Source organism: Acinonyx jubatus, chromosome D2, assembly GCF_027475565.1.
Source record: "Acinonyx jubatus isolate Ajub_Pintada_27869175 chromosome D2, VMU_Ajub_asm_v1.0, whole genome shotgun sequence".
NCBI classification, from domain to species: domain Eukaryota; kingdom Metazoa; phylum Chordata; class Mammalia; order Carnivora; family Felidae; genus Acinonyx; species Acinonyx jubatus.
In genome coordinates this window covers 36,009,250-36,036,262 of record NC_069393.1, presented here as the reverse complement: position 1 = coordinate 36,036,262, position 27,013 = coordinate 36,009,250, and the positions used below count along the sequence as shown (strand labels likewise).

Genomic DNA, 27,013 nt, shown 5'->3' with positions numbered 1-27,013 from the left:
AGGAGAGAATCTTTCAGACACACCTCGTTGTCAGAGAATTTAATATTTGTTCAGCACAGCTTCTAGAATACAAAAAAAAAAAAAAAACAAAACCACAAACTTCTGATGTGAGTGAGAATGTGTTCAACTTAGTGCTATTATTCGTTTAACACAATGATACAGCAGAGGTAGGAATAATCAATAAAGAAAGGACATTTAATGAGATTTAGGAACATCCCAAAACATTGAAGCTCTCCTCAAGCATTTGATTATCTGGAGGCTTAATTATCTGTGTTTTCTACTTTAAATTAAAGAAAAGCCATAACTCAAAGTTACCAGCAGTTTAATGATAACACTCTTCAATTCAGGTTAATTAAAGCACAGCCGTAATTAGAGTGTAGTGTTGTATATCACCGGGCTGGCGCATAAGTATTTTCATTACAGTAAGAATTGGCTATTCAATTTCGAGATGACATAAAGGACGCTGAAATATATTTTAAGCTGGTTCATGTAGAAGAAAAAGAATTGGGGAATATTCTGGGGACAATAAAGCACAGATAAAATATACAGATTTTCAGAGTGGTTTCTGTAATTATGTGCTGCATTAAAACAATATGCAGCCAATAACGTCTTAAAGCATGAAAAGAAATAAATTTGCTCTTCCCCTAGCTGGCAGCATGCCCCCTTGCAGGGTGGGATCACCGCCCAGGAGAGCTTGGAGTTTTCTCAGAAGCCAGGAGAAACGTTCTGTGGAAAGATAAGGGAGCAGGATACACGGATGAAATTTGAAGTTATTTCCCCAGAGAACAGAGTGGGGAAGAGGAGAGGCAGGAGGGCCGGAAGGCCCCCACAAGGCAAGCTTTTTAAAAATTTCTGGTGGAGAGGTGTTCCCTCCTGCCCGGGGGAGACTCACACCAGCTATGTCCTCAGACCTCTGGGCACCGGCCTTGTGGCCTCACTGCATGTGTCATCAGAAGATGCACCTTTGTTCCGTGTGTCACTAACTTAGACAAAACACAGTACCATTTCTAAATATTTCATTTACGTCTTCTCATTTTATCCACACAACAATCCTGTGGTTTCTATGAATGCCACCCTTCCTGGTTTATGAACAAGGACACTGGGACTCAGAGGATGTTGGTGCCCCTCCAAAGCCACCTAGTGCACAAGTGACAGAGCCAGGGTTCTGATGCTGGGCCTGTGTAATTGAGAGCAGCTTGGAGGAGCTGCTGGAGGAAAGCTGGCTAATTAAGAATCTCCCGGGGAGTGTACTAAGTGGAGAGATTTCTAGGCTCCATCTCCAGAATTTAATATCTGGGGGAGTCCCCCACATCTGTACTTTTTTTTATAAGCAAAGACGGGTGATTCTGATTCAAAGTCTGATGCCTGGGACCTCCCCCTACCCCCTCCTTCCTCATCCCTCTACACCACAGGCTGGAATAAACTCCCCTTACTCCGCACTTGGGGCTCAGTCACTGGAATGTTTCTCTCTGATTTTAGGCAAATCATAGAATATAGGTGGGCCATATTTGACAAGCTAATGTTAACATTTGGGCTTTTGTGTGAGTTTCCTTGCCACCATTCCTGCTTCACATTTTCTTCAATCTCCCGGAAGACAGGCTGAATCTACACTCTGCCACGCCAGGCACACTCCTGACTGCTCTGCCCTCTCTCCATGCCTTATCCAAATCAGTATAGGAAAAAGGCATTGGGGTGCTGAGCCCTTTAGTGCTCTTGGTGAGGTTTCCACTGGACATCATGAGAGCAACTTCAGGCTGCAGAGCACAGAGAAGCGCTAAATGCCAAGATGCAGAGGAAATAAGGACAATTCAGGATGCAACCCACAAAGGTGCCTCTTGGCTTTGTTGGCAAGATCATGGTGGCTATGTCCTAGACCTTCCCCAGGATGCCCTTAGGGTGTTCCTTTTAAGAGCCAGCAACTCCTAAGCAACCCCCCTTCATTTTGCATAGCTGGCTTGTCCCTGGGTCTGTGTGACAGTACGATCAAGGCAAAGGAGCTTTGGGATCTGAAAGAGAAGGTGCCATCCATTGTGCTCTGAACACCACAAAACCACCAGCTCCCTCTCCCTCCCATTCCCCACCTTCCCCAGCAAGGGACCATGGAGGGTGCGAGGGGCCAGCACCAAGCTTGCAGGAATCAAGGAGCTGCTGTCTGAGGCCATGTTTGCCACTAAAGGGTCTTGTATTTGATCGGTCTCCATAATAGGATGATGCTTGATATTGTAGAGTGTGACCTTGGAATCTCAAACCCTCAGAGCAGCCACTTGGTGGATGTGTAATTTGGGACAAGGTATTTGATTTCTCCATACCTCCTTCCTCTGATAGTTACCAGCTGCCTGACTTTGGACATGGTGTTTACCCCAGGATCCTCATCTCTGAAATAGGAACATTACTTATCTCTCAATAGTGCCGATATTCTTTTCCCTCTCCCACCTCCTCTTTTCCCACCTCCTCCAGTCCTGTCCCATCAAGTACAACATAAGCACCAAGAAAGAAAGGGATTCCATTGTGGCATTTCCAGGTTATACTTACTCTTACCCTCTAGAAAACTTCTGCAGTCAGTCAGTGGTCTGTCAGTCATCAGCCAGTCAGTCGACTAGATATTTCATAAACTTAGGATATGTGTGCAGTGTGCCAGGCATGGTGCCATCTCTAAAGGAAACTGCAATTAGATTTAATCAAGTATGCACACCTTAAAGGATTAATGACAGTCTTATAAATGAAAAGTAAAGAACTCTGTTTCCCTACAGTGGCTGCTTTCAGAGAGTTTTAAGTCTGGCGAAGAAAAATAATACCCAGGGCACCTGGGTGGCTCAGACGGTTAAGCATCCGACTCTTGATTCGGCTGAGGTCGTGATCTCATGGTTCATGAGATTGAGCCCCGAGTCAGGCTCTGTGCTGACAGCGTGGAGCCTGCTTGGAATTCTGTATCCCTCCCTCTCTGCCCCTCCCCCACTCACATGTGTGCAGGTGCTCTCTCTCTCAAAATAAATAAATAAACATTTGGAAAAAAAAGAAAGAAAGAATACCCATCCTCAGAGAGAACTAAGCACCTATGGAGAAGTATTTGATGGGTGCACACTGGAGGACAGAGGCTGAGAGAGGGGGTGAGAACTCCCTGTAGGCTGGGGGGGTGGGCAGGAGAGGCTTCCTAGAAGAGAAGACACTTGAGCTGTGTCTTGTAAGGAGATTGGATTCAGAGAGGGAATAAAGAGGGAAGAGGGAATTCTAAGCAGTAGGCAGTTGGGAGGCTGGAAGCCACATAGCATCTCTCCGATTTTCCAACAAGAGCAAACTGAGTTCCCTTTTAGATGGGAGAAAGAGACAAATCAGATTTCTTTTGACGTGTGATGTTTTCAGGGGGAAACAGTGACAGAGTTTTTTTTTTTTGTCTGCCTCCAGACAAGAAAGTGAAGGCAGAGGGGAGACCAGAGAAGTGGGGAAGGAGGAGCAGGAAGAAACCACAGGTTCTGAGGTTGGGTTATGGCAAGAACACCATGTTCCAGGTCCTGGCTTTTTCAGTGAGGGTATTAGTCAGTCATTCATCGCTTGCAAAATATAAAAGCTTAATTGTATTGGGTTTTACAGCTCAGAGGGGATTAGGACAAAAGATGTATTTAAAATACAGTGTGTCTCTCTCTGTCCCCCTGCAGCTGATGGAGTAGTTAAAATTCAGATTTGATGTGGAGTATTTAATGCCTGGGTAACTTGGGGGAACTCTGGTCAGATCTTCGCGGTGCTATAGGGCAGGAGTTCTGCCCTCGGTCTAGACGTGAGCATGGATGCTTTTGTGATGACTGAAGACAGTGTGGAGGTTGGAGGGGGCTTCTCCATCCCCTCGTCCACCTGCATTCAGGGCTCCTAAACAAGAAGAAAATCATGCTGTCGTGCTGTGTTGTTCTGCATGGACAGATCTTTCCAGTGAAGCTGCTTGAGGGAGATTTAAGACTACCTGGGGAAAGCTGGGTCTCCTGTAAAATGAAAACTAGAGCCACTTGAAGTTGAGTTCTAGCAGATCAGTAGATTTTAGGGAAGGATTTCTGAATTTGAACATGGAGCAGAGAGAAGCTGGCAAGCCTGATTGTCATTTGATGGATTCATTTAGCCAGGCTGCAGAAATGAGAATTTTGTGAGAAATTGTGGAGGGACTCAAGTCTCACCTTTAAAAAATATTTTTCCTGAACCAAGTGGCCCTATTCATCCAATTATTTGAGGGGTGGCATTGTAGTTAAGACAACATTTATGAACACAGATAGGAATACAATATTTACAATGATTTCTACTACAGAGACCCAGAGATGACCCAGTAATCTTTCTACATGTTAGTGAATAAACAAATGACCCTAAAAACTGTTAACACTTTTTTTTTAAGTTTTGAGGGAGAGAGAGGCGGGGGAGAAGGGAATAGAGAGATGGAGAGAGACAGAGAATCCCAAGCAGGCTCCACAATGTCAGTGCAGAGCCCAATATGGGGCTTAAATCCATGAACCATGAGATCATGACCTGAGCTGAAATCAAGAGTCAGATGCTTAACTGCCTGAGCCACCCAGGTGCCCCTAAAATCTGTTAAACTTTTAATCGAAGGCCACAGAGACAGTGGCACATCTAGAATTCTCTTCAGGAGGGTCAAGGAGGCAGTCTATTGGAAATGAGATGTTAGGGGCTTCACTTGATATTAGGTCCACATAACAAACACACAGTTTACATTTTGTTTCTGACTAATAATAGTAATACAGTTTTCTAAAATGCATTTATTCATATTTTAGGCAAATGCTCACTGTCTATATCAAAGAATGTAATTATTAATAAAATCAAGTGTCTCAGGTGTGGTAGTGGAAATATTGTGAGTGTGTGTGTGTGTGTGTGTGTGCACGCATGCGTGTGTGTTTGAGGTGGGGGTGTTCTGAAGCCTGCTCCACCTCTATCAAAGCTATTGGGAAATGAAATCTGAACATCTCCATGAGCATTTTAAATCACTTCCTTTTTCTTGGTCCTGAGTCTTATAAATCCTGCTGTTTCAAATTTCCTTTAACTAGATGTTTCCATTTCGAGAGCCTATCATTTTAAATCAAAGCTCCTAAATCTGAATCTTTTTCATTCTAGCCCCTAGATCCTAAAGATCTGGTTTCCCAATGCACAGTATTTACATCCACATCTACTCTGATTACATGCATCAGCCTGACATTGCCAGGGTCCCTCTGGATCGCAGAAGAGGGGCCTGTATTTCAGGGGAAGCTGGGTTTGCAGGGCACAATGAAAGCTACCTCTTCTCTCTTCACCCACTCACTCCTAGGTGACTCATCTTCAACAGCCCCAAACCACATCTTCACACACCCTGCTTGGGCACATTCGAAAGTACAGGTTCTGAGACAGGTTTCTCCGCTTAATTCACATCAGCAAGCAATCTTTCTAGTCAAGGAGGCTGATTTAATGGCAAGAACAATTTATGTCCCTCTGGGTAGGTAGAAACAGTTGGACTCTAATTCTTAAGAGCCTTTGTTCAGGAACATCTGGGTTGAAACTACTGTATTTAACAGATGATGCTAGCACTAAAAAAAAAAAAAAAGGCCTTATATAATGTCATTGTCAAATTTGGTAGATCTCTACTTAATAATTACCAAGAAAGCAATCTAACTTGTTATTACAACAGTTTTATTGCAGATTGCTGTTTTAAGACCTTTTTGTGACAAGTGGCATTTTTTTTTCTGGAAAAAAGTCATTTCTGTTCCCCTGTAATTATTTTCACAACCAGCAGCAACTTCCTGCATTGGACATATTGGGACATTTTATTTTAGAAACAAGAATTGAATTCCTGCTAACTTATGGCTGATTTTATCCTGTTTGCCATTGTAAAGGCGGTCTAGCTTCTCTTTCTTATACCCTCCCTCAACCTAAGCCCCTTTCTCATCCACCTCCGGTCCTATCTATGTGGAGACACTGAGTAAAACCATAAGAAGGACTATAAGAACTGGATGAGCAAAGCTTATTTTGCTTTACCAAAAACAATGGTATCAATGATACAAGTAAATATTTAATCTCAGGACATCAATCCTGGCTGGTCTGAAGACGTGTTCTGAGAAGCACACCCCTTGTAGGAGGGTCTGTAGAGATTCCCAAGGATAAATTGCTGTCTGTATCTTAGAATTGTATTTGCGTTTTGGCACATTGATTCAAGGCGAATGTGAGATCCCCAGAGTACATCGCTGCTATTCTTTTTTTCTATATCCTTCTTTTCCAGTCTCTTTGCTTCTAATGAGCAAGTTAAGAGGCACCTTGTTTCAGGATTTGATACTCAACTCCCAAGCCTTCCCTGCTTCGACTTTCCTAGTTTACCACTTTATCTCTTATGTATACTTCCAGCACGTCATGAGATTCTGCTCCCCTGTCATTCCTGCATTTAATCATCGTTTATTAAATGCACCTTGCACTCTTTGCACTTTGCAGAATTCCAGGGAGAAAAAGCATGTGTCTTGCACCGAAGAAGCTCAACTCGAGGGCAGAGAGATGAGTAAAGAAGTGATTACCACACCCCAGCACTCCTGTTCCTAGCCTTGGTCTGTTGGGGGTCTCCAGGACCCCCCAACAGAGACTGTACCTCTGCTGCAGCCTTGAGCCCACCACCCTAGATTGGCTAACTCTCTGTGGCAGGATCTAACAAAAAAAACCTGATGTTTAATAGGGGGGATGTAGTTCTGTTTCTAGTGCAAATTGCAAATTACTCAAGATGTGCTTTTTGCGGACATGCAGAAGATACTAGTTAGAGCAGAGATTAAAAACTTAGGTGTCTGTAGGAGGCAGGAGTGAGCAACAAAGAGTGAAGAATGAGGAGGTAGGGTCAGGAGTGCAGGGGACCTTGGCATAGTGGAGAGCACATGTCCCATCCAGAGGTATAAGGGCATCAAGCTCGCGTCCCTTTTAGCCATACAGAATGTGGCTCCAGTGTGGCTATTTATGATTGACTTATCAAGGAAAGCTGAAAGGCTAGTTTTTATATGAAATCACCTGTTAGTATCTCATTCTGAATTTTTAAACATGCTGCACTGCCTAATGCTCCATGCTGGGCTTCTGGCCACCACTGAGATTTAATTTCCACTTTTGGCCTTTCTTCATAAAGGCCATTTGACCTTGAGCAAGTTGCCCCTCTTTGTCATCTCTGTGAGAAGGGCGGGCCTGAATCCGATAATCCATGGTTGTGGCACTATTTGCATATGATTACTTTGTTGACATCACTCTGTCCCTGCCCTCTCCCCCTTTGACCAGTGAGTAAAGGCTGGGTTTGGGTCAAAGAGCTTCTTAAAAAGTGGCTTCTGTAAAGCAGTGTAGAATCAGTCATCTTAGATACGGATTTGGAAGTCATGAGAGAGGACTCAGAGATCTCCTTGGTCCACCCTGCTAGGTTAAGGAATGTGCGCAAGGCCGTGTAGATTTTACTGACTATCCTGCATTGGAAAACTTCTCTCTTTTCATACCTAGTTGGTAAATGATATTGTAGTACCTAGGAAGACATGATTCACCATTACTGTGGACTATTTCTTTGCTTCTACCAACAGGATCAGGTCATTAAAGCAATTAAGGTCCATGATCCCATGAACCACAGAGACCCAAAACAGAGTGGCCAGCTGCTCATAGGGTATCAGCATATCGGCCTCTTCGTGACATGTGCTAAGAGCAGCTTTCTCCTTGAGATTTTGGCATTTAGCTGTTATTTACATTAGAAAGTGGTTACCTACCCTGGTAATTTGGTTCAACAAATATTGCATGAGCCATCTGATATTTTAAACGATTGAAGCTCCACAAGTAACAGCCCCATAAAGGGTGCATGTTAGCAGTTCTCTATGGGACATAAATTAAGAAGAGCGTTTTTCCAGCTGTAGTTGGATACCTGGATTGGTGTTTCAGCAAACTGCGTAATCAGCACAAAGCCCAGGTCAGTAGAGTCTGCTGGCAGGAATCAGCAAACCTGCAAATCACCGGGAGAGCCCAAATGTGCCTAGATGAAGTGGTCCTTTGAAATCTGTCTGTTGAAAGCAATATGAAGACCGTGACCTCACATGTAGGAATGAGCAATTCAGTCTTCTTCCCACCGGAGAGCATGAGGCCTTCACCAAGCCCTTACCTGCAAGCAACACAGCCACAAAGTCTCACACATGATTATGTCACTTTTCTATTTGAAACCAGCCCAAAGCCTCCCATTTCACTTAGAATAAATGACAGACCAGCAGACTCATTGCTGTGGCCAGCAGTCTTCGCAAACTTGCTCCTGCCTAGCTCCCCGACCTAATCACTGTCACTTGTGACTTTGCTTACCCTGCTGCAGTCCAGCTGCCCTCGTTGCTGATCTTCAGACACCCCGAGTTCCTTCCTGCCTCGGGACCCTTGCACTTGCTGCTGCCATTCCCTGGAAAGATTTTTCTCCAGAGCCTCATTGCCTGCCTCTTCTCATCACCTCCAGGGCTCAGTGCTCTAACTTCACTTTCTCAGGATGGTCCTCTTGGACCACTGCAGATAACACATCTTCCCAGTTGCCCTTTTTTGTTTGGTTGGTTGTTTTGGTTTTGGGGGTTTTTGTTGGAGGAGAGTTGACACACAGGGTGACATTAGTTTCAGGTGTACAACATTGGGACAGTTCTGCATGTTATGCTGCATGCTCACCACAGGTGGAGCTACCATCTGTCACCATACAACGCGATACAGTACCATCGACAATACTCCCTATGCTGTGACTTTCAACTCCTGACTCATTCAGCCCATAACTGGAAGCCTGTACCTCCCACTCCCCTTCACCCATTTTGCCCATCCTCCTCCCACTCCCCCTTGGCAACACCAGTTGGTTCCCTGTATTTATGGGTCTTCCCAGGTACTCCTCGTCCTCTTCAGTTGTTTTGTTTTCTGCACAGTGTTTTCCTCCTCTGGAAATGTATTACCACTTGTATATTTGCTTTTTATCTATCTCTCCCAGTAAGAAATAGGCTTCCCTGGGGCTAAGGATGTGTATCCTGCCAGGTATTAGTTGGGGATCTTGGGCAAGTTAACATGGGTGTTCTGAGCCTCAGTTTCATCACCCGTGATATAGAGATATAAGTAGATGTTGGAATAACTGAGGCCATCTCTCTCTCTCTCTCAGGGATATTGTAGGGATTAAAGGAGAGCACCAAGGACGGCCCTGACTTGTGAACCGGCGCATCCCTACCCCCTTATGGGGCTGCAGCCATCAACCCATCAATAACCATCAACTCACTTCTCAATCTATCAGTCAGCCAATGTTTTATTATCCAGAAAGTCCTTAAAACATATGCTCATTGTTGATACTTGTCATATAGAATGTATGTAATTCTTTTGTGTGTGCTTTTATTTCTTTGAGTATATAAATATGTATTTTCACCTAATTGTATCAAATAATTTAGAAGTTTGTATCTATATGACAATCATTTATTAATCTTATACCTTGAAATATTCTTCAAAAACTCATCTTGAATGCTAAAACCATATTGTACCATACTTTACTTAACCACTGCTTCATTATTAGACATTTGGGTAACTTTTTTTTTTATTCTGTATAAATATTACCACCTTGAACATCTTTACCCATAAATACTTTACTGGATCTTTTACTATTTTCTTAGAAACCCAGTAAGCAAAACCTTTCATTTATTTAGCTTCTGTGTATCAGTGGTTCCACGGACAGTACTATGGGGAATTCCAAATGAGTCCCAAACTTTTTTTTTTTAAGTTTTGTTTTTATTTATTTTTTGAGAGAGATAGAGAGCAAGTGGGGGAGGGGCAGAGAGAGAGAGAGAGAGAGAGAGAGAGAGAGAGACAGAATCCCAAGCAGGCTCTGTGCTGTCAAGCCCAATGCAGGGCTCGATCTCACGAACCCTGAGATCATGACCTGAGCCAGAGTCAGGAGTCGGAATCTTAACCGACTGAGCCACCCAGGAGCCCCTAAATAAGTCTCAGACTCTTGAAGAAGTCACACGGGTTGAGGAGATAAAGTTCAGACACAGAATGCAATGGGGAGCAGCCACAGCCAGTGTGCGGCTGACTTCGGGTTGAAGGAGGTTGTTGCAGGTTGTTGCAGGTTGTGGCTCTCGGGGAACAGAGAGCCAGAGGGTGGCGGTGGGCTACAGAAGAGCTGCACAGAAGGTTGGACTTGACGGGGGCCTGGAAGGAAGGGCTGGAAGAAGAGAAGGCATCTGGGGGAGGAATCGCATCAAGGCAGGAACGAGGCTACCTCAAAGCAGTCTGGGCTGCAAGCGAGAGCACCGGGCAGATGAGGTGAGACAGCTTGGATGAGGCCAAGAGTGACGGTGCCACAGTCATGTGCTGGGCAGTTACACGGAGGCTAAGGATTATTACCATCATTCTGAGCACACAGGGGTCTGCTCGGAACAACAATATGAGCCATTTGTACAAAAGACCGAAATGGAATCCAAATAACAGGTCCAGCTGCTCCAAATACCTCCCTCCTCCTGCAGTTAACATTTTACTACCCGACTGAGTAACTAATGAATCTGGCCCAGCATAAATCCCCAGGCACAAATCCCTGCTTGGGGTCTGTGTCTAGACATCCAGACCTGAGTGCAATTTGCACTTTGAACATTCAGCGCCTTATCACTTGCGAGAAATCAGGTTTAATGGGGAGGATGGGGAGGTGTCGCTCCCACCCCCTCCCTTTGGCACAGTGACTATGGAATGGAGGTCCCTGGAATAATGAGTGCATCGGGCGATGGAGAGGTCGTAACAGTGTCGTGTGGCCCTGGTCATTCAGAAGCACTGACTGGGAGGTTTCTCCATCTCATTGCAGGCTGTGTTTTGTGAAGCTCAAGCTCCTGATGATAGCCATTGAGTACAAGTCCGCCAACCGAGAGAGCCGGTAAGTTTGCCACAGCCTGGTGGCCGGCCGACATTTACGAGATGTGAGAGTGCACTAAGAGTCTGGGTCTCCCCACTTGTTTCTTACACGTTATTGATGTACTTGGAACCCTGATGCAGCACATTTCGGGCCCTCGGGCACTTCTCATGGCGTACCCAACCAGATACTGCCACTTCCATCTCATGCCCCAGTGGGCATTCAGAAAGCGTTTCTCCAGAGGAGAGTGATGAGGCATCCAGATCGCCAGCTGATCATGCCAACTTGCACTTTTTACCCTCTGTGCACAAAATCGGGGACAGCCCCTGTCCTCAAACCCCTTTTTACTGCGGTGAGCGTGAAGCAGGTGGATTCTGGCCTCCTTCACAGCAGGGATGGGGCAGGGGTGTGATGGGACACGCCAGCTCTCCCGATAGCCAAATTGCAAGCAGCCTATTGTGTACCATATGTGCTTTTCCCGGTGCAACCGAAATCCAGGTGGCAGAGTATCAGCTTCATGCAAATTAGTCAGGAGAGCAGGCTCAGAGGCAGGAGCCCTCTTTATTTATTTATTTTGCACCTAATTATGTGCAGATCAGACTGATGAGGGACTGGGTCTGGTTGAAATAGATAGCAGCCCAGTCAATATATGAGTTCACACTGGAAGAAGGAAGCATCCCATTAACAGGGGATTTTGTTGATGAAGGACTATATGTATTACAGATAAAATAGAGTTGATTTTTTTGCTCCCCAATTTTTATCAATGGGTTTGGAAGAAAGAGCTCATTGAGAAATGCATGGGCTTTTGTCCTCTGAAATGACAAAACCTATAGCTAGGTTTCCTCCTAGCTATAGTAAATAAGTCTTCCTATGGATGCCCAAATGTAGAGTGCAGATACCCTCTGACATATGTCTTAATACAGTGAGTGCAGGGCAACAGTAGAACATGCCTGCTATCACCACCTAAGGAGTTTTCATTATCTGGATGAATAACTCAATGAAGCCAGACTTCCAAATGTATGGTCTGTCTCTGACAAAGAACAAACAAAGCACAATGAAAAAACACTGGATTGTAAGCAAGTCAATCAATCCAGTGTTTGCTATATTACCTTAACCACCAGATCAGATTGCTCACAAAATCTGATCAAAGGCTAAGCTATTTTGAAAGTCCAAATCAACCAAGAGGAAGAAAAAAAAAATGGTGGATTTGGTGGCCACATGTAGAACACGGCCATAGCAGTTAACAAGTATGCACATATACATTTTTCTTTTCTGTGTTGGCAAAGTGAAGAATATTATGTGCAAAAAACAAACAAACAAACAAACAAACAAACAAACCCAGAGTCCTGGCTATTTGCTGTTCAACAGATAAAGCGGATGTTTCTGGAATTACTGCTTTCCCACATGGAGGCCAATAGTCACCGGCGCCTGTGTAGGGAGAAACATGTCTCCCGGGTTTTTGCAAATGATATTCTTCATGTTGCCACGTCGGTAAATCTGTGTAATTCAGTCTTCTCTCTTTATCACTTCTGTGCATCTCTCAAAGAAGTGTCATGGTGTGGGTGGCACTAATGCCGTGTATTGTTTCTTGACCATTCTGGTATAATTTCAAAGCAGGAGTCCGCACCCTGAACCTTGACCTATCATCTCCCACCTGCCACATTTTGGTCACAAGGAGGGAGAGAAAAAGCCTGTTAATGGTTCAGTGTGAATCTGCTGTCACTATTCTAAGAAAAATAACTAACAGCTATCCCTGAAGACAAAAATCTTTTCTTTGATGGACCCTCCAATTAACTCACCAATCTGAGATGTTTTCAACAAAGCCATATTTATAGATACAGATTTTTAGTTTTTTTTTTCTTTCAGAAAAGAGTGAAAAGAACTTGTTTGGGTTTGTTTTGGCTTTCTGTGTGCAGTTACCAACTTTAATCCTCACATGTGGCTTGGTCTCAGTGTGGAAGCACATTGGTTCTTGTGGAAAAAGGTGTGTTTGAGAGGGAATGTGGATCACGCCTCTGAGAAAACACTGAACTTACCAAACACAATATCCATGTTAAAAAGGATTGAGTTTCTAACCCTTCCTGAGATAAGGATTTTGTTTTTCATCTAAGAATTTCCCATTTCCTCCCCTCCCCCATCCTCCAAGCGGCTGGGTGTGAAAATTCGGAGAACCCAGCTTCTTCTCTCCACCTGTTTGCCTCCAGCCTGTGTTGAACTACCTCCTCTGTTGTTCTACCCCATGACGCTGTTTCCATGCTCTGCTGAAAAACCTTGTTTTCACATGCATCCTTCAAATAATTTGAAACAAAGGTTTTCTTCCTTCTCTCCTTCTGGTGTCAGTCAACTTATTATCAAATTGTTTGATTTTAAATTCTTTTTCTTGTCGTTTTGCAGAAGCCGAAAGCGGTATGCGCTCTTCGTTAACCTTCCTCCCAACCCCCACCCTCTATCTTCACTGCTCACCACAGGACTAACCATTTGCCAAGAATTCAGGAAGATAGAGATTATATATATGTATACACATACATATAATCTCATTCCCTTGTCTAGTATATATATGTATATATATGTATTTATATATATATATGTATATTTATATTTAAACCCCTCTCCAACTAGAGCACATAAAAATTGAAAATAGCATATTGCTTTTCTTGTTTAGTTTGTTGATTCTTTTGGATGACGCACTAACTTCTTTGCAGGAAACCTAACAAACCAACAGGTACAATCCCTGTTTTCAGTCATGGCACCAGTGATGGGAACAAGTGTTATCGATGTTGAGAAGGAGGACGCTTCTCTCCAGCCCCTGGTGTCTGTTTCTGTCCTGTCCTGATGTGTCTTGGTGCCCACCAGACTCTGTGCCATTTGTCTGCATACCACGTCCACATTCCCAGTGACTTCCTCTTCCCCATGTCCCGTTTCCAGTTTGTAGAGCAGGATCCGTGTCCTTTTATCCACAAAACAGAGACCAAGCTCTTATACTCAACTTTTTTTTTTCCCCTTACACTTGTTTTGATGATACCATTTTGCATATTTTATTTCTTCGACAGTACTCAATACATAGAACACTGCTACTAAATTGCCAGATTATCACATTCAACTCAGTGAATGAGTACTGCTTATGGAGATGAACTCATGGCTTTATTTTTTCCCTAGCGTGTTTGGGCATATTTCTTCATGTGAAGTATCTCAGTTTTCACCATGTGACATCACCCCGTTTTGCTGCTGTTTTCTGTTGCATGATGCATGACCAAATCCTCATCGATAGCATTTTTTTTTAACTTTTCCAGTTACTGTTTCCAGCGTAGTTTTTTGATAATGTGTTCTCTAAAACAGTATTGTTGAAAACATACTATTGAGAGGCCCATGTGTTCATTTACTCAAGAGTTGTTTTTCTCCGTGGTTGGAATCACTGTCACATGTTCGTGTTTGTAATTGTGTGTGTGTGTGTGTGTGTGTGTGTGTATGTGTGTGTGGTGGGGAATATTCGTCTGGAACTCTTTCCAAAGTCAGATTCTTCTGTGGTTTTTGGTGTTGATGTGTGACCATGAGGTGGCTTCCTGTCAGTTTGGTATTGTTGTTATGATCCAACTGCAAGAAGTTACTGCAGCACTTTGCATCTTCAAAGGTCCACAGTGGCTGCACCTCTGCTGTTGGCTTTTGGCCTTTGAGTCCTTTTATCTTGTGGTGGAGGCATGTTGTGACATAGCATGACTTGTCGTAAAGTGTACCAGAAAGTGACACAGCTTGCTCCCAGAGCCAAATAGCCACCATTGGCCTTCCCAAATGAATGATCTCTTCCCCATCCCATATGGCTACTGTTTTCCTTATGTGCAAAGTATATCTTTAAGTGCCATTTCCAAAATCATTGCGATGGGTTCGGGCTAATCAATCCCTTGCCCATATCATTGGCGGACCACAATGGCAGCCATTTGAGTCTGACCAACTGGGAGCAATCTTTATTATGCTGTCTCTGTGTGGGTGAACTGGGCTCAAGTATATGGAAGCATGGAATACACACTGTGTGTCCTCTGTATATTCTATAAGTAAAAGTGTGTGTGTCTAGTTGTGTGGGACTCCAGCAACATCTATTTGAAAGCCCAGAAGAAATGAAAAATTCCAGAAAAGCAAGAAGATTTGAGATTTGGGGTTTCTGTAGGCTGTGCCCTAACACAGCCCGTAAACTGCAGGGCAGTTGTACTTTTGAAAGAAGAAACAATTAGTTCAAACAAAGTGCCAACCAATAGCAATCATATATGACCATGGATGGTCAAAGAGGCCACCTACCAGTGGCCTGATTCATCTGGGCACAGCATGAACTGAAGTCTTAGATGGTTCTGATTCCCTTGCTGTAGTTAATGAAGTCCCATTAGCTTGCTAGACACAGATATAATTATCATGTTATCAAGTACAAACTATATTCTCATGTGAGTGATAATTTTGTAATTGCTCAGGGAATGGTACATTACACCTACCAAAAACTGAGGGGTGGGGTGGAGAAATAGAGACCTATCATATTTATCCACAATGGATAAAAGATTCCTTTAAAAAATAGGGTTCAGTTGAGCTATTCATCATTGGTTGTCTCCAAAAACAGCAAACAAGTAAAGTTGATGATGATTGAAGAAGGAATAAGTAGATGTTTCCTAGTTGTTATCCCTAAGTGGTGGAGAAAAAGAATAAATCATGTTGCCTCATCAAGCCCCGATTCTCCAACCTGACTGAAGTTCAGCAAGACCTACACAATGAAATGCATTGTAGCTTGAGCCCTGGAGTTCCCCTTCCGGAGGAATCTGGGAGGAATATTTCTCTGTTGAACAAAGCCCTGCTAGCCAGTTCCGTGTTTTTGCATTTTAGTTGAGAAACACATATTTTGGTTCTAAGTGAGTGGTGTTTTCAATGTTGAAATTAATTGCTCCTATGCCTCAAGTGGCTAGCTGTTTATATATTTGTACACGTACATTTTTGTACTTAGTGCGTCTGGGAGATTGTTCGCTTATTTGCCAACCCCCTAGAAAAGGTGTGGTCACTCCTTTGGTAGGGCTGACTAATAAGAATCACATCTTGGTCTTTGAAAGAACAGCTATGGCTACCTTTATCCTTCTAGGAGAGGGAAAGGAACACTTTTTGAACTGAGACCAATGGTTTATATTTTTCATTCATACCACCAGTAGTTGAAAAGTATCTATTGCATACAGGGCTTTAAGCTGGCTACTATGAGAAACTTATTTACAAAAGCAAATAAAACATGATCATGCTTTTCACCCCTTTATTCAACTATGGGTTTCCCACAGAAAATATATATTTGTTTCACATGTGGGAAAGGAGCCAAAGAATCGGTCTAGATACAAAACTAGTCTGAGGGCAAAAGAAAAAGGGAGCGAGCAAGAATCCTCGGGGGAGGAGCTACATAAGTCCTTTGCCTCCAGCTGCCACTGAATGTTTTCTGTTGAAATTCGCAAGGTCATAGAAGAAAGAGGGTAATTTATAGGTTCCTTGAAATGAGGGAAAGTCCACCCTTGCCAAGAAGATATCCCTATTGGAATTCTGCTAATTGATATATAGACTTTTTCTTAGAGATTTTCTTGATTCTTCACATGACACATTTTGAAGTTTATCTCTGATAAGCTAGTGAATTAGACAGAATTGGAACCAGAGACTGATTTAACGTGATGCATGGGGAGGGAGACTCCTGGCAGGTCATTAGAACAAAACAAACTTAATGTTGGCTATTCTTTTAAGAGATCAAAGACCTTTGGAAAGATTTACATATTCCCAGTAGGAGGCCAATAACATATTCTGAGGGTAGTAGGCACTTTACTGGGAAAAAAAATTACTTCTGTCTAGGATCCTTATCTTTTTATATTTTCAAAAAGAGGAGGATTAACATTTTATTTAAATTTTCTAGATATGGAATGTGGATAGAAGACTTAACGTCTACCATATTAAAGAGAGTAACGTATTTCCTCAAAGAGTCTTTGAAACGTTGAACCCTTACATAGGGAGTATTACAAGCAGTGGCCCCCTGGAATAAGGGACACAAGCTTCTCTATCAAAACCTTAAATGTATGAGTGGAATCCAACACAATGAACATTCATATGTATCTAGATTTCTTTCCTTCGTTATTCTCAAGATCTAGGCTCATTCTTTCAATTCCCACCCAGAAGGCTTCCTTAGCCTGATCTGGATAGCTGCAAAGGTGAGCATACAGCCTCACACATGATTTAGAGAGTTGATTCAAAGCCTCTTATTCACGTCCAAAAGAAAACACACAGTCAGTGATGTCCTTGGAACTACACAAGATTTGAGGAACAGAGAGATACTCCACTCTGCAACCAAAAGTCAGTCCAAATTAGTCTGTCACCAGATGTTGTATGGGGATATAATGTTTTGGATCCTGCAGTCAGTTGAAAAGGTCTTTCAAATGCTATTAGGGTGCCTCCTGGTAGCTTATTAGCACCAAGGACAAAATGGAGAGCTGAGACAATGTGAGAGATTATTTGCTGCTCCTTTAGTTGTTTTAATAGCCTTGCTTACTATTAATAGTGACCTTGCGTTCAGGATCTACCATGTGGCAGTCACTCAGCACATAGTATATACTTTAATTCTCTTAGTGACACTGTAAGCTACAGATTATTCACTCCATTTCATAGATGAGGAGAGTGAGGCTTGGTGGCACCCAGGGTCTGAACTCACAGGCCCGACACATGTACCTGCTTGCTTAACCAGCATCGGCGCTGAAACAGATTTGAACACAAATCTGCTTTACATCAGTGCCCCAGATCTTTCTTCTCTGCCACGCTAATTTGACTAAAGCAGCCTTGAAAGCTGTAATAAATGATCTCAACCTGCAGTGTCTGGAATGACAATCCCAAATTCTCATCGTAAGCCAATTCTTGTTCACTGTTGATAAAGAACAGAGGAAATGAGAAGAAACTTTTCATTGATAGGAACCTTGCTATCACTGTCGTCCCACCATGACACAGTGGGCTTGATCACTGGAGTGCAATTAATGAAGCACATAATGTAAAAAAGAGTTCTGTGCAAAGCTTGTTGTGCACATAGGTGTCACCAAGACATTGATGAGTGTCAAATTTCCTCTTTTGAATTGTATCATTGAAATCATGATAGGATTTTTTTTCCTCAGAAGCTTTTTTTACACTCTTATATAAATACATATCAAAATGTAGATTTTTCCAACTTTAAGGAATTAGCTTCTTTTTTAAAGTTTATTTATTTTGATAGAGAGAAAGGGGGGGGGGGCAGGGAGGGGCAGAGAGACAAGGAGAGAGAGACAATCTCAAGCAGGCTTTGCACTGTCAACTCAGAGCCTGATGTGGGGCTCAGACTCACAAACCATGAGATCATGACCTGAGCCAAAATCAAGAGTCAGCTGCTTAACTGACTGAGCCACCCAGGTTCCCTGAAATTAGCTTCTTTAGTCACTAGAAGTACCTAGAATTTTTCATGTATGTCCTTATGCATTATTCTGGAATGTACAGTTCTTCACTCTGTAACTTTATCTCTTTATGAACAGGATATTTTGATAAGGAGCCCTGTGTTCCATTCCATTAGACCAGCTAAAGAGAATCTGATAATTCCATTAAAGATGAAATATACTTTTGTCTTTTTTGCAATAATAAATAATACGAGTAACAATAAACCAATATGCAGTGAGCCTTCTGTGCATTATCTTGCTTAATCCTCTGAAGAAAGACTATCATTATCATCATGCCCATCTTGTAGGTGAGGATATTGAGTCTGAGGGAGATTTAGTAACTTGCCCAAAGTCAGACAGCTACTAAATGGTTGATGCTGGAATTTGGGCCCAATTTCTGATTGCAGAGCCAGGGCATACGAGAACTGCCTTGTAGCAAAGGGGTCAGAAAGTGTGCAGAATCCAGAATTCTGCCCTTCTAAGACATCACATTTAATTGGCTTTGAAAAAGGAATCCATCTAAACTGTATAAGCTCTGACCCTTTCCCTCTGATGATCATGAGAAGTCAGAGGGCTGTTGAACCAATGTAAAGAATTGGCAGAGGGGTAATTAGGAGGTGCCTGTACAGTGCCACTGTCCATTGCAAGCTGTTGCTGTTAGTGTGGCCTGCTGCTTCCTGATTTGTGAAGAATGTCATTGTTGCCTGTAGTTCTAGGACAGAACAGTCCAATCATCCTGGTCTCTTGCTATTATTCAGTGTTAATGACAGTGATGACACAGGATTGGTTTCCTTCTGTCAGGTCTCGTTATGGGTAATAGTGGATGTTCTTGTGACCACAAACAATTATTTTGCAATAATGATCCACTCTGGGTCCTCCCAACGGAACGAAAGTTCACCTGGTCCTTCCCGTATTGCTACAGACACATCACCCTGTTGTCCACAGCGCCTTTCTGGAATTGTTTTGCCAGCAGTAAAAAATTTCCATGTTAATTACCATCCTCCATTTTGGTTATTTTAGACAGTTGAGGACTTCCTTTAGCTGGATTCCAAACATTTTTTACCTTAAAGCCAGCTTTTCAGATCAGAGAATACCTCTGTTGTATCTATTGCTACGTTCAGAGGGTCTAAATTCTGTGTCCATTAAGCCCAAAGCCTCATCTTAGTCTGTTTGTAATACATTTCTGTATTCTGCTCTTGATCAGGAGAAAATTTAACTTGTTTGTTTCACCCATTTATTAGATTGAGATGCATGTATCTCTTTTGTCAGTCCAAACACAACTTGGTCAGCTAATCTATTTATAACACTTTGAAATAGGACAGTGTATATTTAAGTGTACACTTCCCTGCAAGGGGAAGTTTTTTTTAAGGCATAATTGGCATGTTGTTTTCTAATTACAATTTGCCCCAATCAGGTTGTACTAGACGCACACTTTATTCAAATACTCCCATGCATTCTGGTAAAAGCAGACTGCAATCATTTCCAACTGCTGGCATTTTTCTTTTTCCCCATTCAGGTAGATCCAACCCTTTCTACATAAGGCTGCACGTGGAATCCACTTCCATGTCTTTACCGATGTCGTGCAGATGTTATGTTTGCTTCTGCATTGGTTACAGGTGTTGTGTACCATTCCTTGCAGTAATACATGCATATATGTATGTTTCTGGATGCATATAGGGGTCCCATTAATGCTCTGCCATGTAATGGAAAATTGGTGTAGCAATAGGTTTAATAGACCAATCACATTCAATGTTGACCATCAACAGAAGTTTCCAAGGGGCAACATTATTAGGAACTTTGCTTCAGATGAGAAGCCCATGATGGCAACCCCATTATACACGCCCAGCCCTAAAACCTAGATGTGCTTTGATTTCTGCAACTGGGAGTGTGCCAGCCTGGGGATTGAGAATCAGAGCTTTATGATGGCATTATCCAATTAAATGTTTGGGACTCTGGACATCAGGCTCTAGACAACATCTTTGGGAAAATCATTAGACTAGTGGGCCCCCTATAAAATTAACAGTACAGTGTAGCCTTCAAGGTTTTATTCAGAACATGAACTCACAACTGTGTCTTCTTTGTTTGTTTTTGTTCACTGAGCAGTATATTAATTAATCCTGGAAACCATCTTAAGATCCAAGAAGGTACTTTAGGATTTTTCATCGCAAGTGATGCCAAAGAAGTTAAAAGGTAAGAGTTTATATTCATCCGTCTTCCTTTCTGGTCCAGCCACATACGTCTTGATCCACCACAATGGGCATAATTTCAGTATGTATAGGGCCCTAACCCCTAAACTTCTTAACATGTCTGTGGGTATCAATGGTGCTTCATCTTAAGAAAAGGAGACTGTGCTTTCAAATGCTTCCATGAGCTCCTCCATCATTGATTCCACATCTTTCAACTGGAATAATAACATTTTAGAACTAGGAGGGCCTTGGTAACCATTCCTTCATTTTCCAAGGGAGGAAAGTGAGTCCCAGAGAGCTGAAGTGATTGTTCGAGATCATCCAGATTCTTGATGACCCAGAACAACATAACACAGGACAACTGGTTCCTTGTCCAGTACTCTTTACCTAGTATCATCCAGGAAAATTTACTTGAGATTTATCAGCTTTCCACTTTAAGTGCCGAATGGAATCTCAAAAGGTTTGGATTAATTTCAGATGAAATACTAAACTGGCTGTATTTCTGTTTGTGGGCTACTAGGTAAGTAGGCAAGGTTGTCAGGTTCAATTCTTAGGCCTCTGTAGGTACAGCCCACGATTTCATTGACCTCGGTGTTTTACGACACTTTTATCAGTATCCTTAAACCTGTTTAAACAGCTGGGAATCATAGGGCTCTTTGGAGAACACCATGGAATATCATTATATTTGCTTCTATCCTTGATCTATGAAAAATTTATGAGCAGAAGATGTGACTCGAATGGCCAGATAGGTCACTCACTCTAACAATAATGTTACACAAACTATTTAAAATAGATTATTACTTGTGAAGGTCTGTAATTATTTATGTAAGCCTATTGTTTTCATTTAATGAGCTTCCACTCAAAGCCAGGCCTGTGTTAGGTATTCTACATTCTTAATTGTTAGTCCTCAAAATAACTTTGTAAGGTAAGTCTTCTAAAACCCTCAGGGCTTTGGTCTCCTCATTGGTCAAGTTGAGATAAATGATTTATCCGAGGTTATAAAGCACAGAAGCAAGTGGCGGTGCCCAGATGGGAACTGGTCTTTCCTTTTCCAAAACCCACACTTTCTACCAAATTTAATGAAACTAGCAAATTCTTATGTAGAGTTTAATATGTGCCAGCACTGTTCTATGGACCAGGTACCCCAAGTATTGATGAACTCATTTCATCCTCTCAACAACCTTATGAGATAGGTATCATTACTATTTCCATTTTACACATGAGGAAACTGGGGTGCTGATTGGGTAACCAATACCCAAAGCCCTACTGCTTGTGTGTAGTAAAGCCAGTATGTCCAGTGCCAGAGCTTACGCTCTTAATTATTCATCATGATGTGATCCTGGCATGCCAAGCACAGAACTATATTTGATAACTGATGTCTATTACTTTCTGCCTCTTCACCCACTCCTACAGTCTAGCCATACTATTTATGAAAGATTTTAGGAGGAAAAATGGGATGGGGAAGCAAAAAAACAAAAACAAAAATTCTTTAAACTGACCTCTCTAATGGCTTAAATTTACGTCTACAAGTTGGGAAAGAATTGCCATTATTCAGATGGGGACAGGAAAACCTCATCCAGTTCATGGATCCTGACTGTTCTTCAGGAGTACCTCAAGAACTGGGTTCACCTGAGAGAGGAGAGGAGGCTGGTGAACAGGACTGAGGTACCCCTGCCCACATCCCCCGGAAGAGAGGGCTGTGCTCACATCCAGAATGTGAGACACAGAAGCAGCATCTCAACACCACGTATGGGGGGTGGGGGGCTGGGGAGCACAGCGGCACCATAGATCACGTGTACCTCCCAGATAGCAAATATAACGTGAAGCTCCCATTTGTGTAATTCTATTTCCTATTGCATCTCTTGCTAATGAATGTCACAAATACCAGGCAGTCCAAAAAACAAATTACCTCCTATATTAGGGAGTGCAATATGTCTCATTTCAGTGCTTTATGGTGTTCACAAATACATGCTGACACAATCAGCAACAACAGCAGCCTGTAATTTTCCATGGTGTGTGATGTGTCGGAGCAAATGCTATCAGTTAGGGGACTTCAAACAGATGAAGACGGCAGAAAACCACAGAAAGGGCCTTGGAGATTTGAATGAAACTAAGCAAGTTTTGTAAAAATGGAAAAGTTGATTATGACGATCCAGTATTGAGTATGCACCCTCTCCTACAAAAAAGCCACAAAAGAAGTTAATGGATTTTTAGCTCACAGAAACTTTCAGATGCAGTGTTTTAAGAACAGAGCAGTAAAACCACCATTCCAGCCTTAGGCCACTTTGGGATGGGCATTCGGTCACTTGTCCACTGCTCCTTGCCACTGAGTATTTTCCTTTTTAAATAATGTTGGCACATAGTCTTTGATGTCGGGGTCACAAAATGGTGCCTCGTTGACTCGGTGTGGCTTGCAGACAGGCTTCATTTGATTCATAATTTTAACAAATAAATTATTTGCCAAGCAGAAGACACCATCATCCTTATTTAAAAATTCTTATTTCTGATTTCCCCTGAAAAACTTGCAGATCTGGCATTACTTGGCTGCATTCTCATACTCATTCATGCATCAAAGGTCACTCACTTTCTAGAACACTCTGTACCAGGTGCCAGGGAAGCAGTGGTGAACAATGAAGTCCTTGCTCTCATGGACTCATGTTCTAGGGAGGAGAGAATTACAGTTTTGTTTATTCATGGTACATTAATCAAAGAATTAGTGCAGCCAGGTCACTGATTTGGATTGTGCGCAAGTGAAGGCTGCTTGGAAGGAGTGACATTTGAGCAGAGGTGGAGGTGATGGGAAAGAGTCCATCATACAGAGATGGGAAAGGAAGAGGAGACAAAGTAGGGGCAGTTTTGTTGTGTGTAGGGAGCTGAGGGAAGGAAAGTGTGTCTGAAGGAGTAGTATGGGGAGATGAGGTAAGAGAAAAAGGCAGGGCTGGCTCCCATAGGTCTTGATATGTATGGGTCAGGTTGTTATAAAATGGAGTCACTGATGGCTTTAAGCTGGGAGTGATGGAGTCTGATTTACATCATTGAAAGGTCTTTCCTCTCCATTATAGAGAATGGGATGTGGGGTAACAGGAGTGGGGGGCCCAACAGATGGAGATACTGCATAGTGTAGGTGAATATAAGCTTGGGTAAAACTGGTGAGTGGAGGTACAGAGAAGGGAGACCAGTTCAGAATATATTTTAGAGAGTCTATATATAGGACCCACTGGTAAACTGCATATAAGAAATGAGGGGAAAAAGAGGAATCAAGAATGGAGCCTAGATTTGGAGCCTATGAAATTGGGTGGGTGCCGGCTTCCCACTTTACTGAGACTGGATTTAGCTGGAAGAGGAGCAAGTTTGGGATGTAGGAAATTAAGAATTCTATTTGGCTATGTTAAGTAGACAGTCAGCTCTAAGATTCTGGAGTTTGGGGGGAAGATGAAAGCTGGAGGTGTCATTTTGGGTGCTATATCAGGGAGGGTCCTTGGCCAGAAACAGGTGACACATCTAAATGAGAAAAGGGAGGAGAGTTTTATGAAGGGAACATAAAAAGTTGTGGGCAGAGGGTTAAGGAGAACCAATAAGGGATGCAAAAGCACCCGGAACTGGCAACAGAGTGGAGCCATTCTCAGCCCTAGATCTGCAGAATCAAGGGGAAGGAGAGTTATCAGAACCTGGAGAGAGAGGCTGTAGTGTAGGAAAGGCCACTTGGCAGGAGCTGAGTCCTCTGGAATATAGAGATGTGGCCACCACCATTTCATGGCCCTGCAGGGAGGAATTCCTCTCTTCCCATCCTCCAGTTTCCAGCTGGCTCCTCCCATTGGCTAAACACAACAGGAAAGCAGAGGACAAGGAGACCCTGAAGATCAGCCTCGCAGGGTGTGGATCCGGTCTTCTTGATGATGTGTGTGTCAAGGTCACCAACACAGGGCCACTTGGCGAAGGGATGGATGAGCAGGAGAGGAAGTGGGGAGGAGAGCAGAGAAGGTTGAGGTGGAAGGAGGGGATATGGAGTAGATCCTGAGGTGTGTGAAGAGGCCCCTGGCATCCGTGGCCATGGATTTGAAGTGAGATTAGTCAACAGAGTTGTGTTTCCGTTCCTCAGTTCAGCTGCTCAGGTGCAGGTGTGCAGTAGGGTGGGTGCTTTGCCAGGTGAGTGTGAGAGAGGCAGAGGTGAGTGGAGAAGACAGTGGTGCTCTCAAAGAAGTTCCACTTGGCAAAACTCAGCTGGAGCTTAGCTACGGTGCTCCCTCTGGTTGGGAGATATGTCTCCAGTTCACAGACCAGAGACCACCCCCACCAACCTGGCCCCATCTCAGTCATTAGCTTTACCTGTTTGGCCCCCGTGGGGCCACTTTCAGAATCCACTTTGAATTTGCGAAGTAATCAATTTTATCTTCTCATCAGTCCACTCAGGCTCAGCACGGTTTCATCATCTCAGCAGTAGAGATGTGTTTAAGACCATGGACTTTAGGACTAGACTGTGTGGACTTGAATCCCAGCTCTGTGAGACCTTGGGCAGGTCACATAACCTCCCTGTGCTTAAGTTTCCTGTACACTCTGTAAAACAGAGATAATAATCATGACTCCTTCAAAGGATTGTTTAAGGATCCAATTCATTGATACTTATAAATGCTTAGAGTAGTGCTTGGCTTATAGCCTTGCCCTACAAATGTCTGTTATCATTGTTATCATTATTATTATGTATAGGAGCATCAGATAGGGAGAGAAAATGGCCAAAGGATGTGGACACAAAAAGGCTTCCTCCTTTCCTGTCATTGCCTTTTCAAGGAAGGTCACCATTGATTGGCTTCTTAGCCACATTGCCACTTGCAGGGCAAACAATCAGCTGCCTTTTTTCTTTTTCCTTTTTTCACAACATGGATGAAAACTGGCATTTAGGGAAATAGTGAGTGAGATGCTGGGGTGGAAAGAGCACTGGGCTTGGATTTAGAAGTTGACCAACCCCAGCACAGGATACCTTTGGGCAGGTCGTGACAACCTCCTCATTTTACAGATGAGGACACTGAGTCCTGGGGACTTCCAAGATCTCTTCCAGATCCCACATTGGTTTTCAGCTGGTGTCAATCACGTGTGCAAATCCTGTGAAAAACATAAAAAGGAACCTGGGAATTGAATCGCCAAGAATTGTGTTTCTTTATAGTCTTGGTCAAGGGAAGACCGTGTTTATCCCTGCCATTCAATTTCACGTTGGGAGTGGTAAAACCAGGGATTTTGTTAGCTCCCATATCCGGAAGCTTGTAAGGCTGTTCCAGTGAATTTTGTCCCAGTAATCCCCCGTCCTGAAAAGATGTAGGCCTCCAGTGCTGTTCTTCTGAGTCCTATGCATTCTATACTTGAATGATCTTGGTTTGTCGCTTGTCTGGACACAACCAATGTGCTTTATAATCACAACTTGACACTTAAGTCAGATGAGGGGATTTTCTTGTTGATCGCTGCCTCTGAGTATCCAGCCCTATAGTGCCTTCTGCCCACCCCATTCCAGTGCTCGGTTGAGCTATGCTTCACCGTGAGAAGCAAACCTCCATTTATTTTGTGTTCTCGGGGCCGAGAGTATGGGAGTTGATCGTTCCAGCTTGGGAGCAAAGTATGGGCTATGAAATGCCAGAAGAAATTTGACAGAGGACCCCCCTTGACCCATCACTTTTGTATTTCCCCCTCCACCTTCCTCCTTAACCTCTCTCACTTTGAAAAGAAATATCCCTTCAGAGGGGCAAGGCTAATGATTTTATTTGACTGTGGAACTTTATCTTGGCTCTCCCTTCAATAAATATGTGACCAGACGGCAAGGGTTTCGGAGATACATTCCACTTCCCCACCAAGGGCCTGGGGCTGGTTGCCTACATGCTTTGATGAGCAGCCCTGAAGGCTGTGCTCAAAAAACGAAGGATGAGCAGGCAGATGCAGGGGGTCACCTCAGCAGCCATTCACCCCGTTCCTGTTCAAAGGAAGGTTTATTAAAAGAAGCACGAACTCCAATTGCAGAGTCCTGTGTTTGAAATAAGAGGTCTTGCAACAAACATTTCCGTCTGTAAAAGTCTAAACCTTTCAAAAGATGAAAGGAAATTAGTGCTGGCGTGTTTCATTAATTTGGCACCACGGTGGAGGAAATGTGGTATTCATTTCATTCGGGTGGATTATGAAATGTGTCAGTTTTTCCATTCTCTTTCTCCAGGGCATTTTTTTACTGCAAGGCCTGTCATGATGACATCACAGATCCCAAAAGAATAAAAAAATGTGGCTGCAAACGGCGTAAGTAGTGTTTCTTTCCCCCTTCCCTCCCTCTTTCCTTTTCCCCAAATTTGTTTCCCTTCTCCTTTTCCTAGTAAAGAAACACTAAACATCAAGAGGTTTCTTGGATATGTTTATGTTTCACCCAGCAGTTTAAAGAGACATGGAATAAATACTTGTCCTCGCTTTATTAGAGCAAGGATGAAAAATCACCACCATCAACACCTTTGAGTGAACCTAGTGCCTAATCCCCACCTCTGGACCTTAAAGGGATGCTGAGGCGCTTGTGCCCA

The 27,013-nt window shown here is 43.1% G+C and overlaps 1 protein-coding gene across 22 annotated transcripts in view; it reads left to right on the top strand.

Annotated features, from left to right (window-relative positions):
• Positions 1 to 27,013, top strand: part of KCNMA1 (potassium calcium-activated channel subfamily M alpha 1) — a 727,849-nt gene that overhangs the window by 570,354 nt on the left and 130,482 nt on the right. For 19 of the 22 annotated variants that reach the window (XM_027062381.2, XM_053206927.1, XM_027062363.2 and 16 more), the window contains exons 16-18: positions 10,805 to 10,873; positions 20,392 to 20,478; positions 26,665 to 26,741. In XM_027062381.2, the coding sequence (XP_026918182.1) occupies positions 10,805 to 10,873; positions 20,392 to 20,478; positions 26,665 to 26,741 (233 nt within the window). Of the gene's footprint in view, positions 1 to 10,804; positions 10,874 to 13,243; positions 13,256 to 20,391; positions 20,479 to 26,664; positions 26,751 to 27,013 lie in introns of all 22 variants that reach the window. The other 3 variants (XM_027062348.2, XM_027062365.2, XM_053206925.1) reach the window with 2 other exon arrangements.